Consider the following 25,085-nt stretch of genomic DNA (forward strand, 5'->3'; position numbering starts at 1 on the left):
CATGCGCGCCCGCACATGCTCACAAAACCCGCCACCTCCTCCATCACCTCCACACATGCACACTCACACAAACAGACGGTCAAATTGACATACAGTCTGTCATATTTGCGGCTGGTAAACAAGCACTGAGAGGCTGTTAAAGCCGGCAAGCTGAGTAAACCCGAGACAACGGTGTGCTTAATGAACTGGGCTGCCTCCCAGCACAACATCTCATCATCACTTGGACTTAAACAAACCACTCAGCTGCTAATTGGCCGAGCTGCATGGAGCCGCTGTGAGGAATGTACGCTCCCCACCTCCACTGTTGCTTCTCAAAGGCTTGACAGACAGCAGCAAGACAGACTCTCTGTTATTGAGTCTTTGCACAGATATGTGACAGTCTGGCCTTCTGTTGACTGCGTACATCCATACTGAGTCACTGTATAGGCGTGTGCTTCATTTACGTATTTCCACTATAATTGGAATCAGTGTTTATTTTCTTCACACCTCCTTCCTTCTCGTAATTTATTTTGATGTGATTTGCCTTCAGTCGGAGGTCAAAGTTGATTTTTTTTTTTTGCACAAAATTTCCCCAAAAGCACTTGTCAATCAAACCCTGCAGCCAGTGTCGTGGCATCTTTTTTTTTGGATGTTCTTTTGACAAAGTGTGGGTTTTTAATGTATACCGCTCTCGCCTCCATCACTATAGCTCCGGCGGCTATCGGCGCTGATGCTAATTACCAGCTTCTTCATCGTCTGTGTATTTCGAACAAACAAATAAAGCCCATCACTTCCTGTGTGCCAGAGGATTTCGCCCAGGAAAGCCCTAGCAGACACCAGGTGTTTAGATTAGCCAATGCAAAGATTCATAAACTGGGTATAAGCTGAATTATATTATTTGCAAACAAGCACTTATTTATATGAAATGTTGCAGATATTGCTTCATTGCCATTTATTTACATTCATGTCTGCATTAGATCCGTTTAATATTGCTGCCATACCGCCTTCATCACCCCGCAGTGATCACTAAAGTTTCATTATTATGTTGTACTGTCCCAGTTTTATATGGTGCTTTGGTGAAACATTCGGTAAAACGCACAGCTTTTACAGAGCAGTATAAAGGGAGCCTCGGGGAGAGGTTTCTACTGCGGGTCGGACCAACCTTGTTCTAGGGTGGAGATGTTTCGAGCGAGTCTGGGGTTTACGAGGAAGTTGATAGAGCTTAAGAGCAGGAAGCACACCCAAATGGCTCGTGGTCAAAGCCTGAGAGTAACAAAAAAACACATCTCTGCAGTTAGTTCAAGTTCATGTATCTGTTTGCTTTACTATACCTTGGGTTTATTGAGGGAGTGTGCAAATATTAGTGACAAGGATATGAATGATATGGATATTGAGGGTGGATTTCGAAACAATTTTGAAAATATCATTAAGATCAGATAATCATACTTTTTTGAATGGAGCTGCTCACAGCTGATACTCAGTTTCAGAGCAGAGTGGACCATTTCAATGCCATTTCAATTTACATAGAATACCTTGCCAGAGACTTCAGTTTGCCACTGCGTTTAACCGTTTTTAAGTTTGAAACCATTCAGTGGTTTTGATGAATGAAGGCCCACGGCATTGTGACAGTGACATTTTCAAGGAGACCTCGGGATGTTTCCAGCTGTGTTTGTAGTGACAAAGTCTGATACCTGAGGCCAAAATGTGATCTTTTCCTAAGCCTAGTGTTTTTTGTGTCTAAACCTAACCAAAGCATAAGCACAGCATTGTCACCACATAACCTAACCAATAGACACATTTATACAGCAAGTCAATATGACATATTGGACGGAATTTCACTAATTTTCAAGTGACTGAGGGACCTGCACTTGTAATACTTCTCAGTACCACTAGACAGTGGTGCATTGCTTAGCACTTTACCTGGTAAAGTGTAGCTAAGCACTGGTAAAGTTTACCAGAAAAAATAAAATGTTACATATTGAATGAATAGCTAGCATAAGGGATTACAGTTTGAAATTCAGTAATTAGTTAGGGCTGTATGCTGTTAATAAGAAAAAATGTGGATAGGCTAGTTTTGTTGAGGTTTGATGGAGGGTTGCTATCAGTCTGGTCTCTCTGAGTTTAGTGGACAATGTGGTGTAGTACATTAGCCACTCATCCAGGGTCGTTTGAACTCTTCTGCTTTTGCTTTCTTGTCACTGCAACGTATTACTGTGGCAAGTTGTTGCACCGCACTAATCTCCGCTCTGTTTACGTGGACTTCCCCATGAGACAACATGTGAGGGCTCTTGTGTGAGCCCAGCTTCAGTTAGATGAACCATGAAACCAGAGCGCTGAATCCACAACCCCACTGCTGCACAGAGCGGTTCTCGCTGTTTATCCAGTTTGTAGATATCGGAAGTGTCGCGCGTCCAAATCACACACATTCAACACTGCGCTTCCTTGGTTCTTCAGCAACAAACCTACCCAGCGTGAGGTCGAATGGATAGTTCCCGAGACGTGCAAAGAAAATCTGGACAGACGGAGATTTCATGCATTATAGTGGGATGCTAAATGGACGTTGCGCTTAACGGGCAAAGTGCTTTACAACTGGCCTCTCATTCACCCATTCACACACTCCGGAGGCAATGCAAGGCACTGACTTGCCCGTCGGGAACACTCGGTTGACCATGTGATTAGTGTTATGACCTGCTATATACCGCCTGAGCTCTAGCTTCTTCACTAGCATCATATGAGCAATTGATAACAGTATTGGTCAGTGTCCCATTTGTATTGACAGGGCAAAAGCAGCTTATGTTGTTCTGTTTTTCTCGTATGGCAGTAACTATACAGTCATAATGTAACAAGTCAAACAGAAAGAATTCCAAACTATGACTTAATTTGGCATTTGGTTTTTGAAACACATATTAAGAGTATGACATTATACTAAAAGCCAGGAGCTTCAATTTCAGCTGGATGAAAGAGACTCGCAGCCCCTCACATCTCCTCCTCACTGGCAGTTAATAGGTGATTAAGCCCTGTTGCAGACAGTGGGCCACGGGGAGCCAATTGATCTGACCTCTGACCCCTCGCTCTGATGGAGGGGGTGGCTGGGGGTCAGGCCTGTAAGGGATACCCTCTTTATCCTTCCCCCAGAACAGGAGCTCAAAGCTGGGGGAGGCACCCAGCCAGGATCGGAGGGTCTCTGGGGCCCCCCACCACCAGCATCACATTCATATGGTCAATATGAGCCAAAGAGCAAACACCTTAGTGCTCTGAGACCTCATGATGCTTTGACCTGTGCTGAGTATCTTTGATTTTCCCAAGGGAAACTGAAGATTTGATGCCAACTTATGCGTGAGAAAACAAACATATATATATATATAAAAGAAAATTTAAATAAAAAAAACATAGTTGCACAATATCCGTCTCCATCGGATCCTAACTCCTCCAGCTCGGAGACGTCTGTCAGTCCTGAAGTGAAGACCGAGCTGATCCTTCTCTCAGTCAAGGACTTGTAGGGGATTTTCAGTGGAGAGGACTGTGTAATGCCACTTCTCTTTGAGGTATCCATTGAAGTCAGCACTATTGCATTAAGCTTACTGGTCTTCCTAAGGGCACCTTTTCATCACACACACACACACACACACACACACACACACACACACACACGCACACACACACACACACATCCCTTCCCTTCCCTCACACTCCCCCTTTTAAGTTGAGGTATTGTCTTTGACAGCATTATAACGGTATCATTCCGCTCCCACTGTGAACAACAAAGACAAGAAACGCCAAATCCTAGAACGCACCAATGCGTGTGTGTGTGTGTGTGTGTGTGTGTGTGTGTGTGTGCGCGTGTGTGTGCTCTTTAAAGCAATGCTAATGGGCCCTAAGAAGCATTAAAGTGACCCCTACTGTAACAAAAGAGTTAATAATCCGTTTAGAAAACAATCAGATCCCTGGCCATGAGAAAAGCCCCCCGCTAAGTCTTTCTGTAAAGAGGAGGAGGTGGGAATTCACCTTTTTTTTCCAGTCAGCAATCTTGTTGAACATCGCTTGTTTTCATCGCTCTCTCTACGGGGAATGATGGAACTGTATTTAATGGCAGCTCTCGGCCGCGGTCGGTAAGTAAGATGACAAGGCGGTGGAGTTGCACAAGCGGGAGCGACCATTTCAAGCAATTCAGAGTGACCCCTGCCGGAGGTCAGGGTTTGTTATCAGCTCCATCCTCTGTAAATGAGTCCCATTGGACTTCTAAAGGAGCTATTAACAAACAAACACCGGCACGCCCGTTAATTGCTACTGATAGGCTTTTTGTCAAGTGTTTCCCCTCTGGGTCAAAATGTTCAAATGTCAAAACAGCATCCATCTCCAGCAGGGTGGCTGTCAGGTGGCACGGCCGCCCGTATAATAGGTGATATAAGCCATTAGGACTATGAATGACATCTCCAGCGCTGTATGTCAAATGTCACAGTGATTAAAAAAGTGTTACAGAGCGATAAAATAAGTACGGGCTCAGTGTGAGAGATCATAAAACTTTGGCTAGCTGAATGTATTACCTCAGGCGGCCGGGGCTTATCTGTTATGCATTGAGAGTGATCCATCTGTTTCAACATCAGGTCACAGCTGAATCTATCACTGCTTATCTTTGCTGTCAAGTGGATGAGGACAGGTTTATTTTCTTCTTTATCTCCGCTGCTTGTCCTTCCTTCCCTCCCTCTGCTCTCTCCGCAATCTCTGACATCCTAGAAACCGATCACAAAGGCTGTGGAAGACCGTTTATTCAGTGGCGACGGAAGAAATGTGACAATTAGCCGCATAATTGTGCTTCTTTTGCAGCGCGTGTTGCCTCTTATTAAGCGTCTGGCGCAGCCTGGCGTTTTCTGCTTCATATTTTTTCAGGAAACAAACATTTGTTTTAGGATAATGAGACCAGGAACAAGCAGAATTATTTTTACATTATTGTCAGCATTTCTTATCCAGTTCCTGAAGATTTAGAGTTTGCATGAATGGACTGAAGAGCAGTTACAGGTGCAATCAAAAAGTAACAAAAGGAATTACTTGTTACGTTACTTTCATTACACAGACTCTGTAAAATGTGCCTTTTAACACGTTTTCCACAACTATATCTGCTCAGAAAATGTGTAGAGGTATAAAGAAGGTATTAACTGACCGTCAGCATTCACGTTGGTCCTGGTGACTGCATGTAGCAGTGTTTCAGAGAGGTGCCGGATTTTTAACACACATCCTCCAACTGTACTAATATGTGTGATTCATTAAAGGGGCTCTTTGGAGCTTTCTTGTGCCGGAAGCCGGTCATTAGTTTAAGTGAGTGGACTCACTTTACTAAACGGTAGCTACTGTTGCTCTGAGTCCCTCTCAAAGAAAAAGTCCAGCACCATTAAAAAAAAAAAAAATAACCAAATCCTCCTCAGGCTGGTACAGGCTTTACGAGAGAGAGACGAGGAAGGTCCCATTTTAAACGTCATGTTACAGTCTACTCACTTGTGGCCAATTAAAAAAGTGATTAATACATATATATTTCTTCATAGATTCCCTTTAGTTCTATAAGCTATAAAAGACACGTCCTGAAAAAAAGCTGTTGTTCACTCCCTCACTGTTCTCTGCATAAATCAGACTTCTGAGCTGGTTCAGTATACAGTATACTCTGCTGAAGTTTCTTGATGCGAACAACATATCATTACCATAACTACTGTTGCTGTCAGCAGACATCATGAAGATGGGACAGTGTTCCTGAGACGACTTCTTCTTCTTTTTTTCTTTTCTTTTTTTTTTTTTTAAAAAAAGCTGTTTGGTAGTTTTTCCAGCAGGTTTGATTGAAACCACACTCACACCATTTACTGTTATATTGTTGGCCACAATAGTCGTAGTGTGGAAATGTTTTGATTGCACAGCCCGCACACTGTTCAAGAGCCACATACTGACATTTTGGGCACCAATAAATAATAAATCATCATAAGTCATTTTGCATCATCACTAATAGCACTGCTTTAATTTTCATGTCTATAAAACGCAGCACATTGCTTTGCGTAAAATGTAACGCTACATTTATGATTCACGATGGAGGAGAAAAAGAAAAGGCTGAAGTGGATGGAAGGTGTACAAAGTCCAAGACACATCAGTCACACCAGGATCCATGGTTCACATCCAAGTGGCATAACGTTGGCTCCACTATCGCAAAGACAACAGGATCATTTCCGTTTTCCTCAGAGTAGCAATTAACAACAACTCTGGACAAAACACAAGTCAACATAAGTCTCTATCTGTCTGTGTTATTCGCACATCTCAGCTGGTCTACTTCACGCTTGGCAGAGTTGGCAGACGTCGCTCTGTGCAGCGGCGTCGGTGCAGCTTCAGCTCTCTGGCTTCATGGCTGTGCAGATTGAAGCTGGGCTCACACGTGATCTCACAGGGAAGCAACAACTTAATGTTGCAACGCGTCACAGTGACAAAAAAAACAACAACAATGAAATGTAGAAAATTGCCGATGTAATCATCCATATTTAAAATCTTGCATATCAAACATGTTTGATGTCATCAGGGCGGGCCTGACGAGGCTATGAGCAGTTCAGGAGTCTTAAGACTGGATCTGTAAACCCCTCACATTATCACATAATCTGTGCTGAACAGTATGTCTTGAACAGGCAGTGCGCTAAGTTTAGTCTCATGTGAAAGCAGATAGAAATGGTGCCAGGCCGCCAGCCAGACTGGATCAACAGCCAACCTTCTTTTTCCTCAGAATCTGTGCCTGGTCGCAGACAAAATTGCATGATGGCAGCGAGGTTTATAGGGACAGAAATCTAAATGCTGATAGTGTCATTATCCTATAAACATTATTCTGTAATCAACATTTAATTCATGGTGATTCGTTAAGGCAAAGAACTTTTCCGATGCCAGTTTGAGTTTAGGGAAAGAGTTTTTCAGTTTTTGAACCAGTCACGATATTTAACCTTTAAGCAGATTTGCTTCTTGGAGAATGATTGTAGCTTTAGTTATGTTTTATAAATCGGTTTGTGAAACACCAACAAAATTTAACATTTCGGATTAGTGTACATGGGCATTTTCTGTTTTTACCTTTAGCTAACACAGTCATGAAAAATGTGATATTCACACTGATCCTTTTTAGTAAATTTCATTACTATTTCACAAAGTGCCATGATATCAATTCGGGATAGTTTGCAGAAAACATCGCCCGTGCCATGTACACATCGTAGGGATATTCCACAGCACTATATGGAACGTGCAGTTACCTCCCTGGTCTGTACAGAGTGATTTGGACACAGAAAACTTTGGAGTTACCAGGAAGAGTCACACAACTCCTATTTCCTTTGAGGGTAGCTGCCTCCTCTCACCTCCAGCCTCCACTTAAATACTCTGTTACTGCTGAACATTCAAGGCGTCGGACAGAGAAGAACTGAGATCTTGCCAGTGCCATCTATGAATGCCAAATAAGCCAATTATTTAATCATTCTTGCATTACTGCTGCCGTCCCTCCTTTGTTGAAGTGTTAGCAAACAAAAAAGAAATGAGCTTTATGATGTTTTTCGGCCGCCTTCATTTACATCAGTGCAAATTACCCTGGAGGAAATGGCCAGTGCAAGTGGATTGTGGGACTTTATTCGAATGTTTCCTGCGGTAAGTTATTCCTTTGTCTGGGCCCAGCTAATAGCGGGGAATGGGATTCAAATAGAGTCAAGCTGCCTCCTGAGATCCCTCAATCCACCGTCGCCATAAAAAGAGGTCTGAGGCCAGTCTAAATATTTGGTAGTCTTAGCAGGTTCATGTTAAAAGACACACACACACACGCACGCACAGCACACACACACACACACACTCACGGTGAATGCACAAGCAGGCCGAGGCTGTGAAGTTGAATGGCATAGCTCAAAGCCTTCCTCCCCCTATCCCTGCCTCTTTCTCTCTCTAAACCGCCAAACCATTCTCCCCCTTTCTCCAGCTCAGAGGAATTCATTAACTGCCTCTCCACAGAGACACTATGGAAATCAGGCAGCTACAAAGGCAGTGAGAGAGGCAGAGAGAGAGGGAGAGGGGAGGGAGGGGTGGCGGCGGTGAATGGGGCTATATTATCCTATTAGATGGTGGATATGTCTCGTTTCCCTCCCCTGTCATGAGAAAAACATTAATTTTAAGTGAGAAACGAGACAGAGGGAGGGGGAAGAGAGAGAGAGAGACAGAGAGAGAGAGAGAGAGAGGGATGGAGAGAGGGGGGGAGATAGACAGAGAGAGAGAGAGAGAGGGAGGAATGGTGAGGGTCTTTAACATTGCTCTTTTATCGAGCTGAAATGGAGAGTCCCCTGGCTCCATTTACCTTGGCAATGAGGATAGAGTCGCTCTCCATGAATGCCATTTAAAATGCCATGGAGATTAAGCATCCTCTCTCCCTCTTTCTCTCTCTCTCTTTCTCTCTGTTTCTCTCTCTCTCTCTCACACACACACAGAGCAGCAGCAGCAGCAGCAGCAGCAGCAGCAGCAGCGGCGGCGGCGGTGCTCGTCATAATATGTGTTTAGGAAAACAGCTTTGAGATTCATGAGTAAAGCCCTTTAGGTGCCAGCGCTGAGGAGGGAAGAGAAGGGAGAAAGAGACAGAGAGGACCATCACTTAGCCAGAGTGGGCTTTAAGCACTGTAATTAAATCATTAGATCCTCCCTCCCCTCCCTCCCCTCCCTCCCTACACCACCACCTCCTCTTCTCTCCGCTCTCCTCTCCTCTCTCCTCTCTTCCTCTCTCTCTCTCAGCTCAGCCAAGCTCATCAGGGGCTCCAGTGTGAAATGATGAATCTGTATTTATGGGGAGTAATTACACAGCTAACCTCTGAGGGAACCCAGGAGGGCCACAGGGCCGCTGAGCAGGGCGCTGGGTGCTCAACCTCATTAGCACTGCCCGAATGTGCATGTGTGTGTGACCGTGTGTGTGACCGTGTGTGTGTGTGTGTGTGTGTGTGTGTGTGTGTGTGTGTGTTCAAAGGAGAAGATTGAAACAGAGCTGCTGTCGATGAGGAAACATCAATCACTATTCATGCCATTTTTAAGCTTTTCCACATTAATTTTTTTTCTTTGTGTGTGTGTGTGTGTGTGTGTGTGTGTGTGTGTGTGTGTGTGTGTGTGTGTGTGTGTGTGCGTGTGTGTGTGTGTGTGTGTGTGTCAGATATCCTTGCATCCCATGTCTGCTCTCTGTGCATCCTCTGCAGCGGCCACTGGCTCTTTTTCTACCTGCGGCCGGGCAGAGTACAGTAGTCCATTCTTCTCCTGCAAACATCTGTCATGTCCCAGCCCACAGCTCCTGTGTGCCCCGTATCTCTGCTATCTCTTATCCCCCCTCCATCTCTGTCGTTACCCTCGGCCCCTTCTTTATCTATCCGCTCTGAAAATATGCTCCACTGACTTCCGTCGATAATCGCCGACATTCCTCTCGGATGTGGCCGAGCATATCGATGCCTCCCGGCCCATCTGCTGGCCAGAATGTCCCGGCATACCCTGCGGATCCACTGTCGAGGCACGGAGGAGAAATGACACCTTAAATGATAAGATTGCAATAGTTGATTTAATTATTATTGGTAGTATTATTATTCATTATTATCATCATTAACGTTATTATTATTATTATTATTATTGTTATTATTGTTATTATTCTTATTATTCTTATTAATAATAATAATAATAATAATAATAATAATAATAATAATAATAATAATAATAATAATAATTGGTTTATCTTTTAATAAAGTGTATAAAACACGCGGTATACAGGGGCACAATGAGGAGGTGCATTTGTTAAATGAAGTCACACCGACACGAACACACTTGCACACACTTCACAGGTTTCCTTTTCTACACACACTGAAGACTGCAGAAATTAGATCACACACACCAACACACAGACAAACACACACACACACACGCACACACACACGACCTAGGCTAACCAATGCACTAATCGCCTGCCCCGGGCATAGGAGGAGCTTGGTGCTTAAGTAGGCTGCCAATCAGTCAGTCAGCTTCACATCCAGAAGCTCCTGCGGCCAGACGCGCGCATCACTCCGCACTCGAGGTGCCAAACTGCGGCTGTGATACAACTCCGGGTCGGTGGAAGTGGAGAAGCTTGACAGTTTCTAAAGAGGGGGACTCTGGTGATTTAGACACCCCCTTCATCATCCTCTTCTTCCTCTGTCTTTGGATTCCTACTTTCTTTTTTTTTTTTTCTTTTTTTTTCTCCTGCCTCCTCTTGCAGCTGTGTGGCTCTGACTTTGAGAGAGATTTACTGTACGCGCTCTCCGGACATGGCTTTCCCTCAGCTGGGGTACCCCCAGTTCCTCAGTGCCTCCCATGAAGTGTACGGGGGCGAGCGGCCGGCCTCTGCCCGGGAAGGAGGCACCGAGGGCGGCGTGAGCTCATCGGCCACCGCCGCGGCTGTCGGCTCCATGCTGGGGATGTACGGGAGCCCATGGGCGGCTCACAACTACAGTGCCTTTCTGCCGTACAGCGGAGCCACAGACCTCGCCCTCATATCCCAGATGGTGAGAGTTGATACTTGTTCACTAAAGACTGATCAGCTCAGGTGTTACTGATAACACTCATTGATTCCTGTCGGACTGAGTGTGCGCTTGTTTAACGCAAACTGATGCGCAATCATCCAACTGTGTGAAGTGATTTATGTAATAAGACACCGATCAGTGTTTTTTTCTGGCATATTTGTGGCTTTACAATGATTATATAATGATTATAATAATGATTATATTTAAGTTTGTATTTTTAAATGATTAATTTATGTGTAAATGAGTTCTGTGTGGCAAATAATGAAGGGCAAACAGGCGACACATGCGTCATCTTTAATGTTGAAATTAAACTTTGCACAGATTGTGTGTGTGTGTGTGTGTGTGTGTGTGTGTGTGTGTGTGTGTGTGTGTGTGTGTGTGTGTGTGTAAATTATAGAAATCTTAAGGAAAAATCATAGACATTTTAGATATAATCCTAAGAGTAGCATATTTGGTTTAGGGAAAAAAATCATTATTAATGTTTAAAACACCGTTAATGATTAATCATGTAAGCAGGCCTAATTAATAGCCTACTGTGATGTCAAATTGTTTAAGGAACCGTGTAGAAAATTGATTTTATTTTCCCGATCAGTTCGATCGTTTAGTGGAAACAAAAATAGAAACATTTAAACATCTCAACATTTAAAAGGACGACCTACAAATTACCATGTTCGTTACAGGCTATTTTCTGATTTGGGACGTGGCTAATTCCTGATTTCCTCATTAATCGCCTGTTCGATATCAAATTAACAGCCGAGCTGAGAAGTTGGGAACTTTTTTTGCTGCACCAGTAACAATCCAGATGTTGATTTTTCTCTGAACTTGAAGCGGAAATCCTTCTCGCTCAACAAGTTGCCACCTCTGTCTCTCTCTCTCTCTCTCCAGGGCTCGCAGTATGAGCTGAAGGACAGCCCGGGCTCCCACCCGGCCTCTCTACCTGTCCACGCCGCCCAAGGCTTCTACCCGTACGGCCAGTATCCGTACGGGGACCCGTCGAGGGCCAAGACCGCCACCCGGGAGACCACCAGCACCCTGAAGGCCTGGCTGCAGGAGCACCAGAAGAACCCTTATCCCACTAAAGGAGAGAAGATCATGCTCGCTATCATCACCCGGATGACACTCACACAGGTGGGCAGTGTGGCCCCAGCAGCTCCGGGCTCCGTACAGAGGGATTATAACTGATCATCTGATTGTTTTTTTAAAAGTTCTGTCAGACTTATCACCTCCTCTGAGATCAATAGGTCATTAATCTACGTGTTACATCCATTAATACGATAATCCATCCCCCACTTGTGTGACTGATACTTAACTAAAGTCACACTTCACCCCGAGAGAGAAAAGCCTCCAGACATGTTTAATCTCAGAGCTCGTTTAATGATAACGAGGAATCATAGCGGAGAATAATGAAGGTTTTTGCATTTTCATTTTCCACTTAGCAGCCATCTATTGCGAAACGAACCATATTTTAATTCTGATTTCTAATGCGTAAAAATATGTGTTTCGTTCTCCAGGTGTCGACGTGGTTCGCGAACGCCCGCAGACGCCTGAAGAAGGAGAACAAGGTAACCTGGGGCCGCAGCGCCGAGGACCGGGACGGCCGCATCTTCAGCAGCGACAACGAGGACGAGCACGGCAAGAACGGCAGCGACGACGAAGACGAAGAGGAGGAAATTGATTTGGAAACTGTCGATATCGAGAGGCCTGAGGAGCAGCGACCGCAGCTGCGCGCAGGGGAGCAGCAGCTCTCCGCGAAGGGGGAGGGAGGAGAGGCGGACGTGGCCGCCAGAGAGCAGGCCTCGGAGCCTCGCAGCTCGGACAGCAGCAGGACGCTTTCAGTTGAGGGCCTGAGAGGAGTGGAGGCGGCTATTTCTCAGAATAGATCGCCTGTTGTCAAACTCGCAGTGGATCATTCTCCCAGCAGACAGGAGTGCCAGAGACCGCAGCAGAGCAAACCCAAAATCTGGTCCCTGGCTGAGACCGCCACGGCCCCGGACAGCGCGCACAAACCTTCCCCCGCGGCCCATGCGCACCATCCGGCTTTGGCCTCCGCCGGCCACCCGGCCTTACTCCCGGGTCATGGGATATATACATGCCAGATTGGCAAGCTGCACAACTGGGCCAACGCGGCTTTTCTGAATGCCAACTCTATTTTGAACATGAGATCGCTCCTCGGAGGGGCGCCGGCCGGACACCTGCCTCTCCATGGCGCGGTGCCGGTTGCGCGTCATGACGCGCGGCCCATGGCCGCGGGCCCTGGAACTTCGGGCACCGAGGATGACAGTGATGTGGAGTCGTCGGGAAGCTTCAGTCCAAAAAGAGATGGTACGGACTACAAGATCCTTTAATTAATTCTTTTACTGAGCAGGCCTCGGTGTGAGGCGCCTGTGACGCAAGAAAATATCCAACACATTAAATAACCCCAGGACAATATGAACAGAATTTTAAAGATAATTAAAACCAACACAGTTTTATTTATTTGGCTTTATTTCCCGCCTTTTTCTTTTTTTACAGACGAAGAGAGCGACCACAGGCCCGATTCCCTGAAGTCCCCGTTCCAGCTGATCACTGACAGGTAACCTCATGCATTCCAAATCAATTCGCCATTCTGACAGTATCAACCTCAATTCCTCTCCACCCGTCTTCCCGCTAAATGAACCTTAAAGTAGAGGTAAACACTGCTCCACCTGACTGGGCAGGAAGGCAGAACCTCAGCACATAAATCATGTGATTGAGTCTCCACTTTAACGCCTCGTCAGGCAGAGCTCTAATATATCCTGCGGGGGCCCCCAACTACGCTGAGTTATCGCCACCTGTGTCATTTAAATAATGTGCCGCCGTTTCTTCACGCCCCCTCAGTGAATGCAGCTAATGTTTGTCAAAGGAAACGCTGATAGCAACATCAGGAATGTAGTGGAGGGTGAAAAGACATAAAACAATTTACCTATCGTGGCTTTTAATTTGCATAGAGTTTCACATTGTTTTAGATGGTCTGGTAAATAATTTAAGGATTCGCAGACCTGATTTTTAAAATTATTATTATTATTATTTATAACACAGACTTGATGATACAGAATGCACTCATATTTCCTCCCATGTATCTTACTTTTGCACTTATTTCACCTTTGACCTTCCTTTTGTTTTTCTCACAGACCTCACCATGGGACAGCACCACAGCGAGTTCTGACAACAAAATCATGAGAAGACAAAGCAAAAAGAAATTAAAAAAACAAACAAACAAAAAAAAAAAAATACAACAACGAAAGAATGAAAAAAGAAAGGAATAATTTTATTTAACGGAGAACAGTTTAATGGAGGATATTTTTGGACGGGGCCGACCCCGTCATAGTATTACTGTTTTAGCTTCTACATGCAAAAGAGATGGTTGTTTTTGTCACAGATTTGCTCGTATCTCTCTTTCTATGTCCTCTGTTTTTGTTTTTGTTTTTTTTTTTTTCCTCTTCGCCTCTTTCTGTTGTGAATGGAAACCTTGAAAATTGTAAATACAGGATATGAATTTGTCTTTAAAGAATATATTTTTTGGGAACTAAATAAATGTCATTATAGTCATTTATTATTGGAGACTTCTTCCTTGCAGAAATGGTTCGTGCTTTATCAGAATTGTGGAGAAAATCAGAGGGGAAATGGGGCTGACGTAAACTTCCTAAAGCCAGCGATCAACTTTTCTATTTTTACAAAGTGTATATATTCCTTTTTTTGCATCGATTTTTCTAATTCAGTTCAGAGTGTCTCATTTCATCTGGCAGAACAGTTTAATTAGAAATTCTGTTTTATTTGTCCTCCTCTCGAGTGTGAAATCTCAGACTGGATTGTGTATTTCAAAAGAAAATCATGTATTTATCCTGTCTGAATATACATACAATAGGCCTACAGATACCAAATCTTATTTCCACTTGTTTAATTATGATCCCAGTGTCCCCACCTTTTAATTGACCCCTTCGCCACTGTGTCTGTTTGTCTCACGCTCTCCATGCCAGCCAAACCACGCTGGTCAGCCCTTTTGAGCAAAGAAAAGTCTCGCCCTTATTGAAATCTGCACTCTCACCAAAACTCCGAGACTTCTGCCAGCGCCTTGGAAGCCACTGCAAACGCTGCGGAAATTGAAATTGAAGATTTCCAGGACCTTATGAACCTGCGCCTGTGCTTTCAGCCCGGGCCTCCTTGCTTTAATGTTGGATTATACCCCCTCAGTGCCACCACTGCCGCCTCTGAAATATGGATCAGACGGCAGGAAAGGCCAGCAGCCAGTATGGGGGCGGCAGCTCAGGGGGAGGTGGATGGGAGGGGAGTGTGTGTGTGTGTGTGTGTGTGTGTGTGTGTGTGTGTGTCACTCTGAGCCATCCTTGACGTTCACAGGCCCAGAGACGGGGGAGAGAGAGAGGGGATGGTGGGGGGTCTCATGGCGGTTAATAGTGAGGGTTTGTCAAAGCTGTGCTCCTATATACGCGCTTGGATTAGCAGCGGGTCGTGCTTGCATTATGAATTTGTGTCCTCTGGCCTCTCTAAAGGACCGGACAGCCTCAGGTTCCTGTGCGGACACAATTTCGATGTAATGTGAACTTAAAGTTTCTGTGCAGACTTTGCTGGAGTGGTATAGAAGGCAACTGTGTTAGGTTAACCCTTCAGTTGTGATTGTCAAACACTGATAGTCATGTGGTTCTGGCCTCTGAGTAAAATGTCTGTTGACTGAGGCAGTCAGGTACTGCTACAGTCTATAAAGATGTTTGGATAAGATCACTGAAATGGTAAGAATGAAGTCAAACCCGGCTCAGGTTCGGCCGGGTTACACATTCTGCAGCGGCACAACAAACATGTCAGTGTGTCGAATATCTACTTTCTGTCGTTTAATAGCTTAATATCAACAGTTGGCAACTGAAATGAAGAGCCGCTTTTAATTTACTTTACTATTATTTGCCTGCACAAAGCACTATAATGTCATTTGTTTGACTAAAGTGCACAGATTTAAAGCAGGTATGATGCACACTGACACCATCAGAACAAACAGGGTTCAGGGACCTGGAGATTAACTCAATGCTGCCACCTTACTCTCACAGACAGTAAAGCAGAGGCATGTTTAATGGAGTGCAACTGTCACTGTGTCTGTATCTGGTTCACTGTCTGGTATGTTACACTGAACTTTGTCTCTTAAATTCCTCCCACTTGTTGGTACATTTTAAGAAATACATTAATTCATACTTTGTCACTACAGCTGACAAGACACCACACACTAACGCTACGCAGCTAATTTTGGATCTAGTTGCTGCCGAGTTAAAACCGTATCTTCAAATTTGGTGATTTAGATTTTTTTTTTTGTTTTTTTTTGTCTGGCTTTATGTGACGAGAAAAATCTCCCACATCTTATAATAGGAAACACAAAGCTTTTTAAAACCCTGTGGATTACTGGGAAATAGCATTGTCAACAAGCTGAAAACAGGCCTGTTTTCTCATTGAAAATTTAAAGTTAATTTTAAACTTAATTTATTTGTAATTTTACACTAGGATTGTAAAACAAAACTGAGTTTGGTTGCGTTATAGTACGTAACAGAATAAAAACGAATAATAAACGCATTTTTATTCAGTGGAGTGCCGAGGATGAATTGAGGAGTGTCACAGCAGGAGCAGTGGAGCTGTAGTCTGGTGGCGTGGCAGCAGATTCTTCTCTGTCTGTCACCAAATGGCAGCAGCGTGAACCGACCGGCTGAGCTCTGGTTGTCTTTTTGGTACAATGTACAATTTTCAGATACATGTTTTTTTTAAATTCATTTTTTATTTTTTTTACAGGACAGCAACAATTATGCTGGAAATGAATTGATGATAAATTCTAACCACACTATTTGACTCAAATCACCAAAATATACTGCAGTGGCAATTCAGGCCTGTGATGGTTTTATTATACACCCAGTTCAATATTAAGTAGTCCTTCATGGTGGACCAAAAAGTGCATATTCACTATCACTACTCCCTTTAATGCACCATTCATAGCACAAGGGGAAAATAAACTTATATTTTTCTTGTTTGTACTCTAAACCTAAAAACACCAGGCTTAACAGTAACAGAGTCGTAACATTTACTGAATCATCATTTTAAGAAAGTACAGAAAATACAAATTGAACTTCACAGGTTGTAAAATTTAACTAATGCAAGATATATTACTGAAACATATTTCTGTGGGAGATGATGGACACATTTAAACAACCTTAAAGGAGACATGTTGTGTTTATTTTCAGGCTCATAATTTCCTTTTGGGTCACTGCTAGAACACGTTTACATCCTTTAATGCTCAAAAAACACATCAGTTTTCTCACACTGTCTAATGTGTATTGTCCCTACGTCTGAAACCCTCTGCTTTCCCTGTCTCGTTAAGGCCCCTCCTCCTGAACATCCAGCCTGCTCTAATTGGTCGGCTTACACAAGCCCGAGCCAGCACAGCTAGCAACAAACAGCTCAGCTGTGTTCAATTAATTCTTACATGCCGAACTAGCCAATGTGCATAAATTATGCGACTACGCGAACAGTGATGTAGTGTGATGTCACAAAGTCACGGAATTAAAGGCGGGACTACTGACGAGGCATTTTAGGAGCAGTGATTTCTGTGGGAGAGAGGAGCGTCTGTAGGTGTCGACCGTGGCTGTTAACTTTCAAGATCCTTTTCATGCACAAGAACCTGAATAACCCAGTGACAGAATTGGAAATAATGTGGAAATAATGTGAACTTTTAAAGGAAGTGTTTGAATTTTTATAAAGCAAAATGTAATTTTTCCACTTTTGATACAACAAAGCTAGTTTTAGATTTAGATTTCTAATGTTTTATGCTAAGGTATGCTAACTGGCTGCTTGCTGCAGCTCCATATTTAGCATACAGATATGAAACTGGTATTTCCTCATCTCACTCACAGCGAGAAAACAAAGTAGCGTGTAACATAAAATGCTACTTTAAACAAGGCGTGTGTGGACGAGGTTTTGGGATGATTTCTGTGGTGTTCCCGGGCTCTGCAGATTTTCCTCCCGACTCACGAAGTACATTTCTTAATTCATAAATCCATCAGCCATCCATCCTTTCACATACAGTCGGAAAACAAGAGACAGAAAGAGCAAACTGGAGTCTAAAGAGAGCAAATGAGAGGGAGGGAGAGAGATGATGCAGCGAGAGCTGTCATTGATGTGAGAACAGCATGGAGGGAAGCCAGACACTTGAGGCCATTTTCACTTCCTCTGCCAACTCTGACAGACTGCCATCAGCACCGCTGAGGAGGATATCAGCCACTCTTTCTCATATACACACTTCACTTCTTCTACACTTCATCCGAGCCAGATCACGCCACTGTTCTTCCAAGTACCCAAACAATATGCTATTCTTTCAAAGTTGGATATCAGCGAGCTTAGCATGATGGGGCTGACAATGACTTCAAATGGCCGTTTAATCACTTACACAGCGTGCCCAAAACATGTTTCTGTTATGAAAGGAGTGGAAAAAGTGAGCAGATCCAAAATATGATTAGTGTGTTTTCTGGCGGGTGCTGCCGGAAACTTCTTCAGAGTTTCAAGTTTGCGCTTCATGTCGGTTGTTTGTCACCCAAGCTGCCCCGAAACTTTTCAAAAATAGAACTGGTGCGCGGTGTGAAGAGCCGTGAGTGAGGAAAACAACCACCGCTAATGCTTCGGAATAACACTCTCGGTGTGTGGAGTTTTTTTTAGGGTCGCATCAGCCCCTCAAACTCTCAGTGTGAATAGAGTCTTCATTGGTGCTTTGGTATTCTCATATAGGCCCTTTGGTGAGCTCTAATCCCTATTAAAGAGGTAGATTATGGAAGGGATTTGTCTTTGATTTGCCTGTCCCACTGCTCTATTCTGTCAGCACCTCGCTCTCTCTCTATATATCCTTCCCTCGTTCTTTCTCTCTCTGCTGCTCTGTCAGTCTTGATGGGATGGTCGGGGGATTGAACAATGATAGCCTCCATGTGTCATCCCCCTCACACTCCCACCCTCAACCATCCTCCTGCGATTATGACCACATGTATGAGGGCCCCCGGTTGCCTGAATGGATTTGTTAAAGGCCCCCAGTGGATGAGAGAGGCCCGGGCCCCGTAGCCCGGCCCTCGTGTGCACATCTATCCCCTTTTCGAGGCACTCCGCATGGGGGTGAGCTCCCTGCCTGTGGCTACCCCTCCTACTCCTCCGCCACACAGAGATAATCAGGCTTATGTAAAGACGACGTGCTCTTTTGACAGTCATCAGCTCATCAGTGATCCAATCAAGCCCAAATCCGCCATTGTTCGCCGCTGAAAGTGTCTCAAATCCGCTTGTGCAGGAGAGAGGGGCTGCGCTCTTTATCCTGCCAATCACTCCTGACATTCCTGCCCCTGTTGCCATGGCCTGGGGTCAGAGGTTGAGAAAACAGAGAGCATGAGCTGACTCGGGGAGAATGGCGGGGCGCTAAAGGAGGGACTCTCCGCGCAACGGCCCCATTGGTCAGCCAACGCAGGGGGTAAATGTAGACAAGTTAGGACTCTATAGCCCCGCTGAGAGGGCCAGCCGGACAGAAAGAGACATGGGGCAGGGGAGGAGAGAGGAGAGGGGGGACGATGAGGCAGAGAAAGGGCCGAGGGGAGAGAAAGAGGGCAGGAGAGGTGTGTGTGGAGAACGGAGGAAAAAGAGGGCTAGGGATGGACAGTGTTTGATCGTCAAACAGGCTTTACAGAGCTTGACCCCGAGAGGCTCCGAGAAGAAAAGGCCTGACACGCAGACAGAAGAAATAATGAACATGCCAGTTCATATTTCTTGAATTTTTAATGGAAAATGTAAGTATGAGGCATTTTTTTTTCCCCGCAGAAAAACAATCAACTATAATTAGTTTTGCCAACAAAGCTGCGAACAAAATGTTTGATGCGTGCACGCGCGTGTGTGCGCGTGTGCTGCTAGCTAGCTGCCGGGCTGTAATTTGAAATGGAAATGTACCTCCCAGCGCAATGAAGCTAATGCATGTCATTGCGGGATAAGCGGGGCACTGGGTTAAATCTGTTGTAATGTCGTCAAAAGAATAATTTTCTGTACCCAATGTATACGTAAGTGAGCAAATGTTTAGCCTAGACGAGATATCATAGGGAATTTACGCCATTCACTGTTCCTCCATAGGGATTAGTGGAATTAAGCGTTTACACAAAAGCAAAGTATCAAAACTCATGGGTAATTCAACAAGCTCCACAATTCTCAGTTTACCGAGTGTTGCTTCTTAGCCGGCAGTTTATTGTCGCGTTGCAGCTGCGAGTACCGTACAGACACATAGCAAACATTGTCAGTGGCTTTTAGAGGAGACAAATTTAATATACAGGGAGAATACACACAACAAACACTATGAAAGGGTGGGAGTGATAAGTCCCCTCTCTTGTTGTCTGCCCATTCATGGCAATAATCTGAGGGAAGAAGCAGATTAGGACGGAGGGAGGGTTCGCGGCCGAGTGTTCGCATCGCTGCCTCTTTTCAGCCATTTTGAAACAATGTTTATCCACTGGTTTGTTATAGTGTGGCAACTTAGCTTAGTGTACTGCTGTGAGAGTCCTGAGGGGGCTGAGGACTCGCTGCGTCTTTGTTCGGCATCCATTGAGACGCGCCGGCGTGCCGGAGCGGGGCGGAGAAAGCAGCACAAAATTAATTCATATGTGATCTCGGCGATTTCTCCAATTTGTGCCTTCGTTTGTGAAATGCCTGGGAAATGTTGCAGGGAGTCCGCTCGTCAAAGTCACACTGTACAGCCATTGTGTGCACGAGGGAGAAAATTAGCTCTTTGGTCTGACTTCTGTTACTGATCAGCTTTATGGCATTTAAACTGCAAAAAGAATTTATCTCTGTCTCTGTCGGTATTTGTTTCTGTTATTCAGCATGAAAATTAAGGAAAAGCCCGAAAACTATTCTGTTTAGAAACCGATATCAAGTGCATAATTGAGGATTTATCAACCCTAAGAAAAGAAGTGTTCTCAGTTTAGATTGGTGGCTGCGAAAATAGGTAATAAAATAATAAATCAACAAAATCAAAGCTTACTAAAGGTTTTACAATGAAAGTAACACAACAATAGACATACGGTATTTAAACACAATGAATGTGTTTTAATGTTGTTATAAGCAATTAAAAAACTCATAAGACTTTTGTTAATGTTCTCAAGCTGAAGTCTAAAATCTGTGAACATGTTTGCTAACAGTGCTTATGAGTGCATATAGATGTGTTGCAAGTTTGTGATGCCATTATTAACACTACTTTGATTGTGAATAAGCATTTTATAAGATCTTACATGGGCCCTATTACTACCTATTAACTAATGCTTATTACAAAGACCTTCATATAAAGTTGTCATTGCAGTGAAGCAGTTTGCTCCGGCGGGCTCTAGGCATCACTTAGGTGGTCCAGCATAGCGATCCAGACTGAAACACCTTTACAGCTATGAAATGGATTGCCATAAAAGTCATGGTGCTCAGAAGATAAATCCTACTGACTTTTCTTGTCACTCATCCAGTGAAACATCTCTATCTATCTCTAAAATGGATCAAGTCAAAAAAGTGTACAGACATTAATGATGTAGTCTAATTTCTTTGGCGACTTTTTTCTTTAGCATGAGGTTGACACTTGTGGTTTTAACCCTAACCCTTGTGTCTCAACAGTTATTAAATTGACTTACAGTCTTTCACACGCATTCATGTTCGCCGCAGCATGAATTGTAGCAACTGTGGTGATCCCTTAAATTCCCATACAGATCCATCATCATCAGGTCACATCTCTAAACTTTCAGTGTGCTAGCATCATTATCGTTAATAAGTTAGCTTGCCGAAGTTAGCATGGCTGGAAAACTCTATGGGCAACAAAACATGACCCGACTTTCAAATCTGAATGTGGAGAGGACGGTTGTGGAGTTACAAGCAAGAAAGCTGCCAAGCCAGTGACTGCTGTTTGAGACTGTGTTTCAACATTTGTAAGTGCAGATATTGTTTTTTTGTGTGTGCTTTGTGGTGACCAAAACAAGATGTTTTGTTTTTTTGTGCCTCAGTCTAACCGGACCATGAACACAGTGCTGTCACACAATAAAATTGGAAATTGAACTTCTATGAAAATAAAGTTGCAACATCAATAAATGTTAAAAGATACAACATATCCGTGGTCAGCAGAAATGTACATTGCCGACATTCATTCTGGCCATTTGGTTGCAGAAACCAGAAGAATTATATCTTTCCAATACAAATCCATGCTGTGCTAAAATCAATAATAATAAAAAAGATTGCTTGATTGTCAAAAATTCCTGAAATAAATTGATTCATATTAGATACAGGTTGACATGATTGTTTTCGGAGTGTCACGTGATAAGATGAGGAGTCTGTCGGCGTACAGTGACACAGAGTGTATAAACTCCTCCGCTGTCTTTCACTCTGTAGATAATGATAGATGACTCGTGGGTCACATATCTTCACAGTGTAATTACACATGAGATGCGTGCACATGCATGTGCACACACTATCATCTCACACACACACACACAAACGGTGGCAGAGTAATGTGAGTCCTCATTCATCTGCCCAAGTCGTTTAGGGTAATAGAGCTTAATGGAGTATATTAACCCTGTCCAGCTTGCGTTCCCCCTCAGATGTGTGTGTGTGTGTGTGTGTGTGTGTGTGTGTGTGTGTTCATGCACGTGCACAGGGAAAGGGGAAACCTGCCAACTGTTTATCTGCAACGGACACACACAGACACACACTGGGGGAGCAGAGATCTGGTTTCCCACTGTCACAGATGCTTACCCGCCTCTCCATTAGTGATGTGATTGGAGTGGACACAGAAAACCAGCAGCCTCGTTCCCACAGGGGCAATCTGAGGAAATTATTGCCCCGCTCCTCTCCGGGGAATGTCAGCGCTGCAGAAAGAAGCACTTAATCGACTGCTATCACATGCAACTCCTCTGTCAACGCCATAGCACGGCATAGAGTTTTAGAGCGTTTGGTGTGGATTAATACTTTGTGATAGAGCGTGTGATGATGAGTGATCAGTCACGGCACACAGTCAGAGGCTCTGGAATCAGGAGATCAGACGCTGGGAAGTGACAACAGTAGATCGCTGGAGGATGAAGACTGATATATTAGTCAAGATCTTTAGTTGGTACCATTTTCTTTGTCAGAAAAGGAATGGCCCATTTTGTAATCTATAAGGGACATTAGAGTATTTAATCTTGGTTGTCCTGCAGGAAAAAACTGAAGGAATGTGAGGAAAAAGTCATATCAAGATGATGCAAAAACATTTAAATACAGGGTGTAAACTCAGGAGGGTATGATTTTTGGGCTGGGCGTTGCGGGAGGCCAAACGTTCTGGGAGGTCCGGTCAGACATGCGACATGAAATCTGCAACCACACTGCCGTGTAACCATGCAGACAAGCAGACCTGCTGTATGTCTGTGGTCAGTCACACGACTGTGGACGACCTTTTCACCTCGGTCAATAACAACTGCAAGTTAAGATCACGGGCTACCCCCAGGCTACACACACACACACACACACACACACACACACACACACACACACACACGCACACACACACACACTAACAAAAGAAGGCTGTAGTTCCCTGAACCACCAGAGGATGGCACCTGAGGTCTAAGCAGTGGTGAGGTAGTGCACTGGAGGGAAATGTAACACTGGTGTCTGTTTTTATGATATTCCCCGATATAAATATCTAACGTGGACACCGGTGTAATGCTCTGAGGTTAAATGTTGCCTCAAGTTTCCTATGAATATTCACTTTGTAACTTGTAAGTCATTTGTCTTTATTGAAGTTTTTTCACGGTCAGTTCCAAAGAATTCTTGGCTATTTTTGGTCCTTTTAAAGGGGCACAAAGTAGTTTTGGAGAGGAAATTCAATTTTTCTCAGAGGACAGTAAGGTCCTAATAAGAACACTGTTTGAAGCTAGAAAGGTGGCAGGGTCCGCCACATATAAACAAAGTAAAGCATTATGAAACTGTGTTGTCCTTTAAGGTCAGTTTGTTTGTTCAGTCATAAAAACAATGAGTTGTCGAATTAGTTTGCTAATTACGTAAAAAGACGTAAAAAAAGCTCTTCCCCAAGTTCTTCCCCAAAACAGCACCTTTAACTTCAACAGTGCACCTTTAATATAGCAATTAGTGAGTAAGTGATGCTGCAGCTGGTAAAGATTTGGTTTATTTCTATTACTTTATACAAGCTGACTGGCAGGTACTTTTTAATTTCCCCCAAGGATCAGTAGAGTCTTACCTTAACTTATAATACATCATGATTCATCTGGTAATTGTATGTTGCATCATTACCTTGTGCTAGTAACTTTAGTTATCAAATAACTGTAGTGGAATAAAAAGTACAACATTTCCCTCTCAAATGTAATGGAGTATAAATAGAGAATATACATGGGAGCACTCAAGTAGAAAAAAAATGAAGAACTAATGGTACCTACCTACGATTACGGAACAGTGCCTCAGTAAATTTACTAAGGTGCTTTGCATCACTGGTTTCAGAGCTCCACTGGAGCAAATTACTCCATGTTGAAAAACTTGGAGTAATACAGTGAAAGTCCATATGCTACACAGAATTCAAAATAAGCCAATTTCTATAGTTCAGGTTTATTCAAGGTTGATTTATCTCTAATTAAACCCAAACATTAATGAAATCATTATAAAGGACAACATATTGTACATTTCTTCATCAGTGAATGACTTTTTCGCTCTTCTGTTCTTGTATAAATCACACAACATGTGAAATATGTAATATGTTTCCTAATTATCATTGTTATTTCTGTATTCTGTCACTTTACCATACTTTTTGTCATATTAGGATTTAATAAGGTTAGAAGAGAAGATAAAAGATCATTTAAAATTGTATCTTAAACAGCTGTAATAAAAATGCTTTACAACAACAGTGGAGTAGAAGCTCAGAAAATCAGCTGAGCTGTATCTGCTCTGCACCAAACAGCAGACAGTAGCCAGATGTTTCCCTCAAGAGCAGGTAGAGACCAAAAACAGAGCTAAAAGAGTCAGTATTGGATTTATTTTGTAGTAGTAGAAAGTCCAAAATGAATGATAATGCTGTAAATGTACATTGTCAACTATGACTGTAACTGGCTATGTAAATAATTAAAATATGATGCCTTCACAATGGTCTGCTGCCCCCAGGTCACACAATGTGTGGGTTTACATTTTTTGCAGTTATTAGTGTCTTAAAGCCTACTGTAAAGTCCACATGATGAGGAAGGATGTCATTTCAGGAAAGGGACAGTCAACAGTAAAAGTAAAAGAGCAGACATGCAATGATAAAGAAAAGTGACTGGTCAGAAAAAAAAAAGGTTAAACAATGAGTTTCAGTAGCAGAGAGAGGAAGTGAATAAACACAAATCAACACTGACCAAGGGAGATGACAGACAAAAAAAAAACAGATAAGGTAACAAGCAGAGGATCAGTGAGAGAGTTAAGATAGGTTAAAGTGTTTGTTAAAGGCTCTATCGGTCCCTGTGGACTGAGGCTTGAAGAGCTGAA

General features: G+C 43.6%; 1 protein-coding gene across 1 annotated transcript; it reads left to right on the forward strand.

Annotated features, from left to right (window-relative positions):
• Window positions 1-10,030: 10,030 nt before the first annotated feature.
• Window positions 10,031-13,777, forward strand: irx1b (iroquois homeobox 1b). The gene is made up of 5 exons (XM_037093294.1): window positions 10,031-10,520; window positions 11,424-11,666; window positions 12,050-12,860; window positions 13,050-13,110; window positions 13,688-13,777. Exons 1-5 carry the CDS (start codon window positions 10,284-10,286, stop codon window positions 13,734-13,736), a joined length of 1,401 nt encoding a protein of 466 aa, XP_036949189.1. The 5' UTR covers window positions 10,031-10,283; the 3' UTR covers window positions 13,737-13,777.
• Window positions 13,778-25,085: the final 11,308 nt, after the last annotated feature.

This window comes from Acanthopagrus latus, chromosome 3 (genome assembly GCF_904848185.1).
Source record: "Acanthopagrus latus isolate v.2019 chromosome 3, fAcaLat1.1, whole genome shotgun sequence".
In the NCBI taxonomy this organism is placed as follows: domain Eukaryota; kingdom Metazoa; phylum Chordata; class Actinopteri; order Spariformes; family Sparidae; genus Acanthopagrus; species Acanthopagrus latus.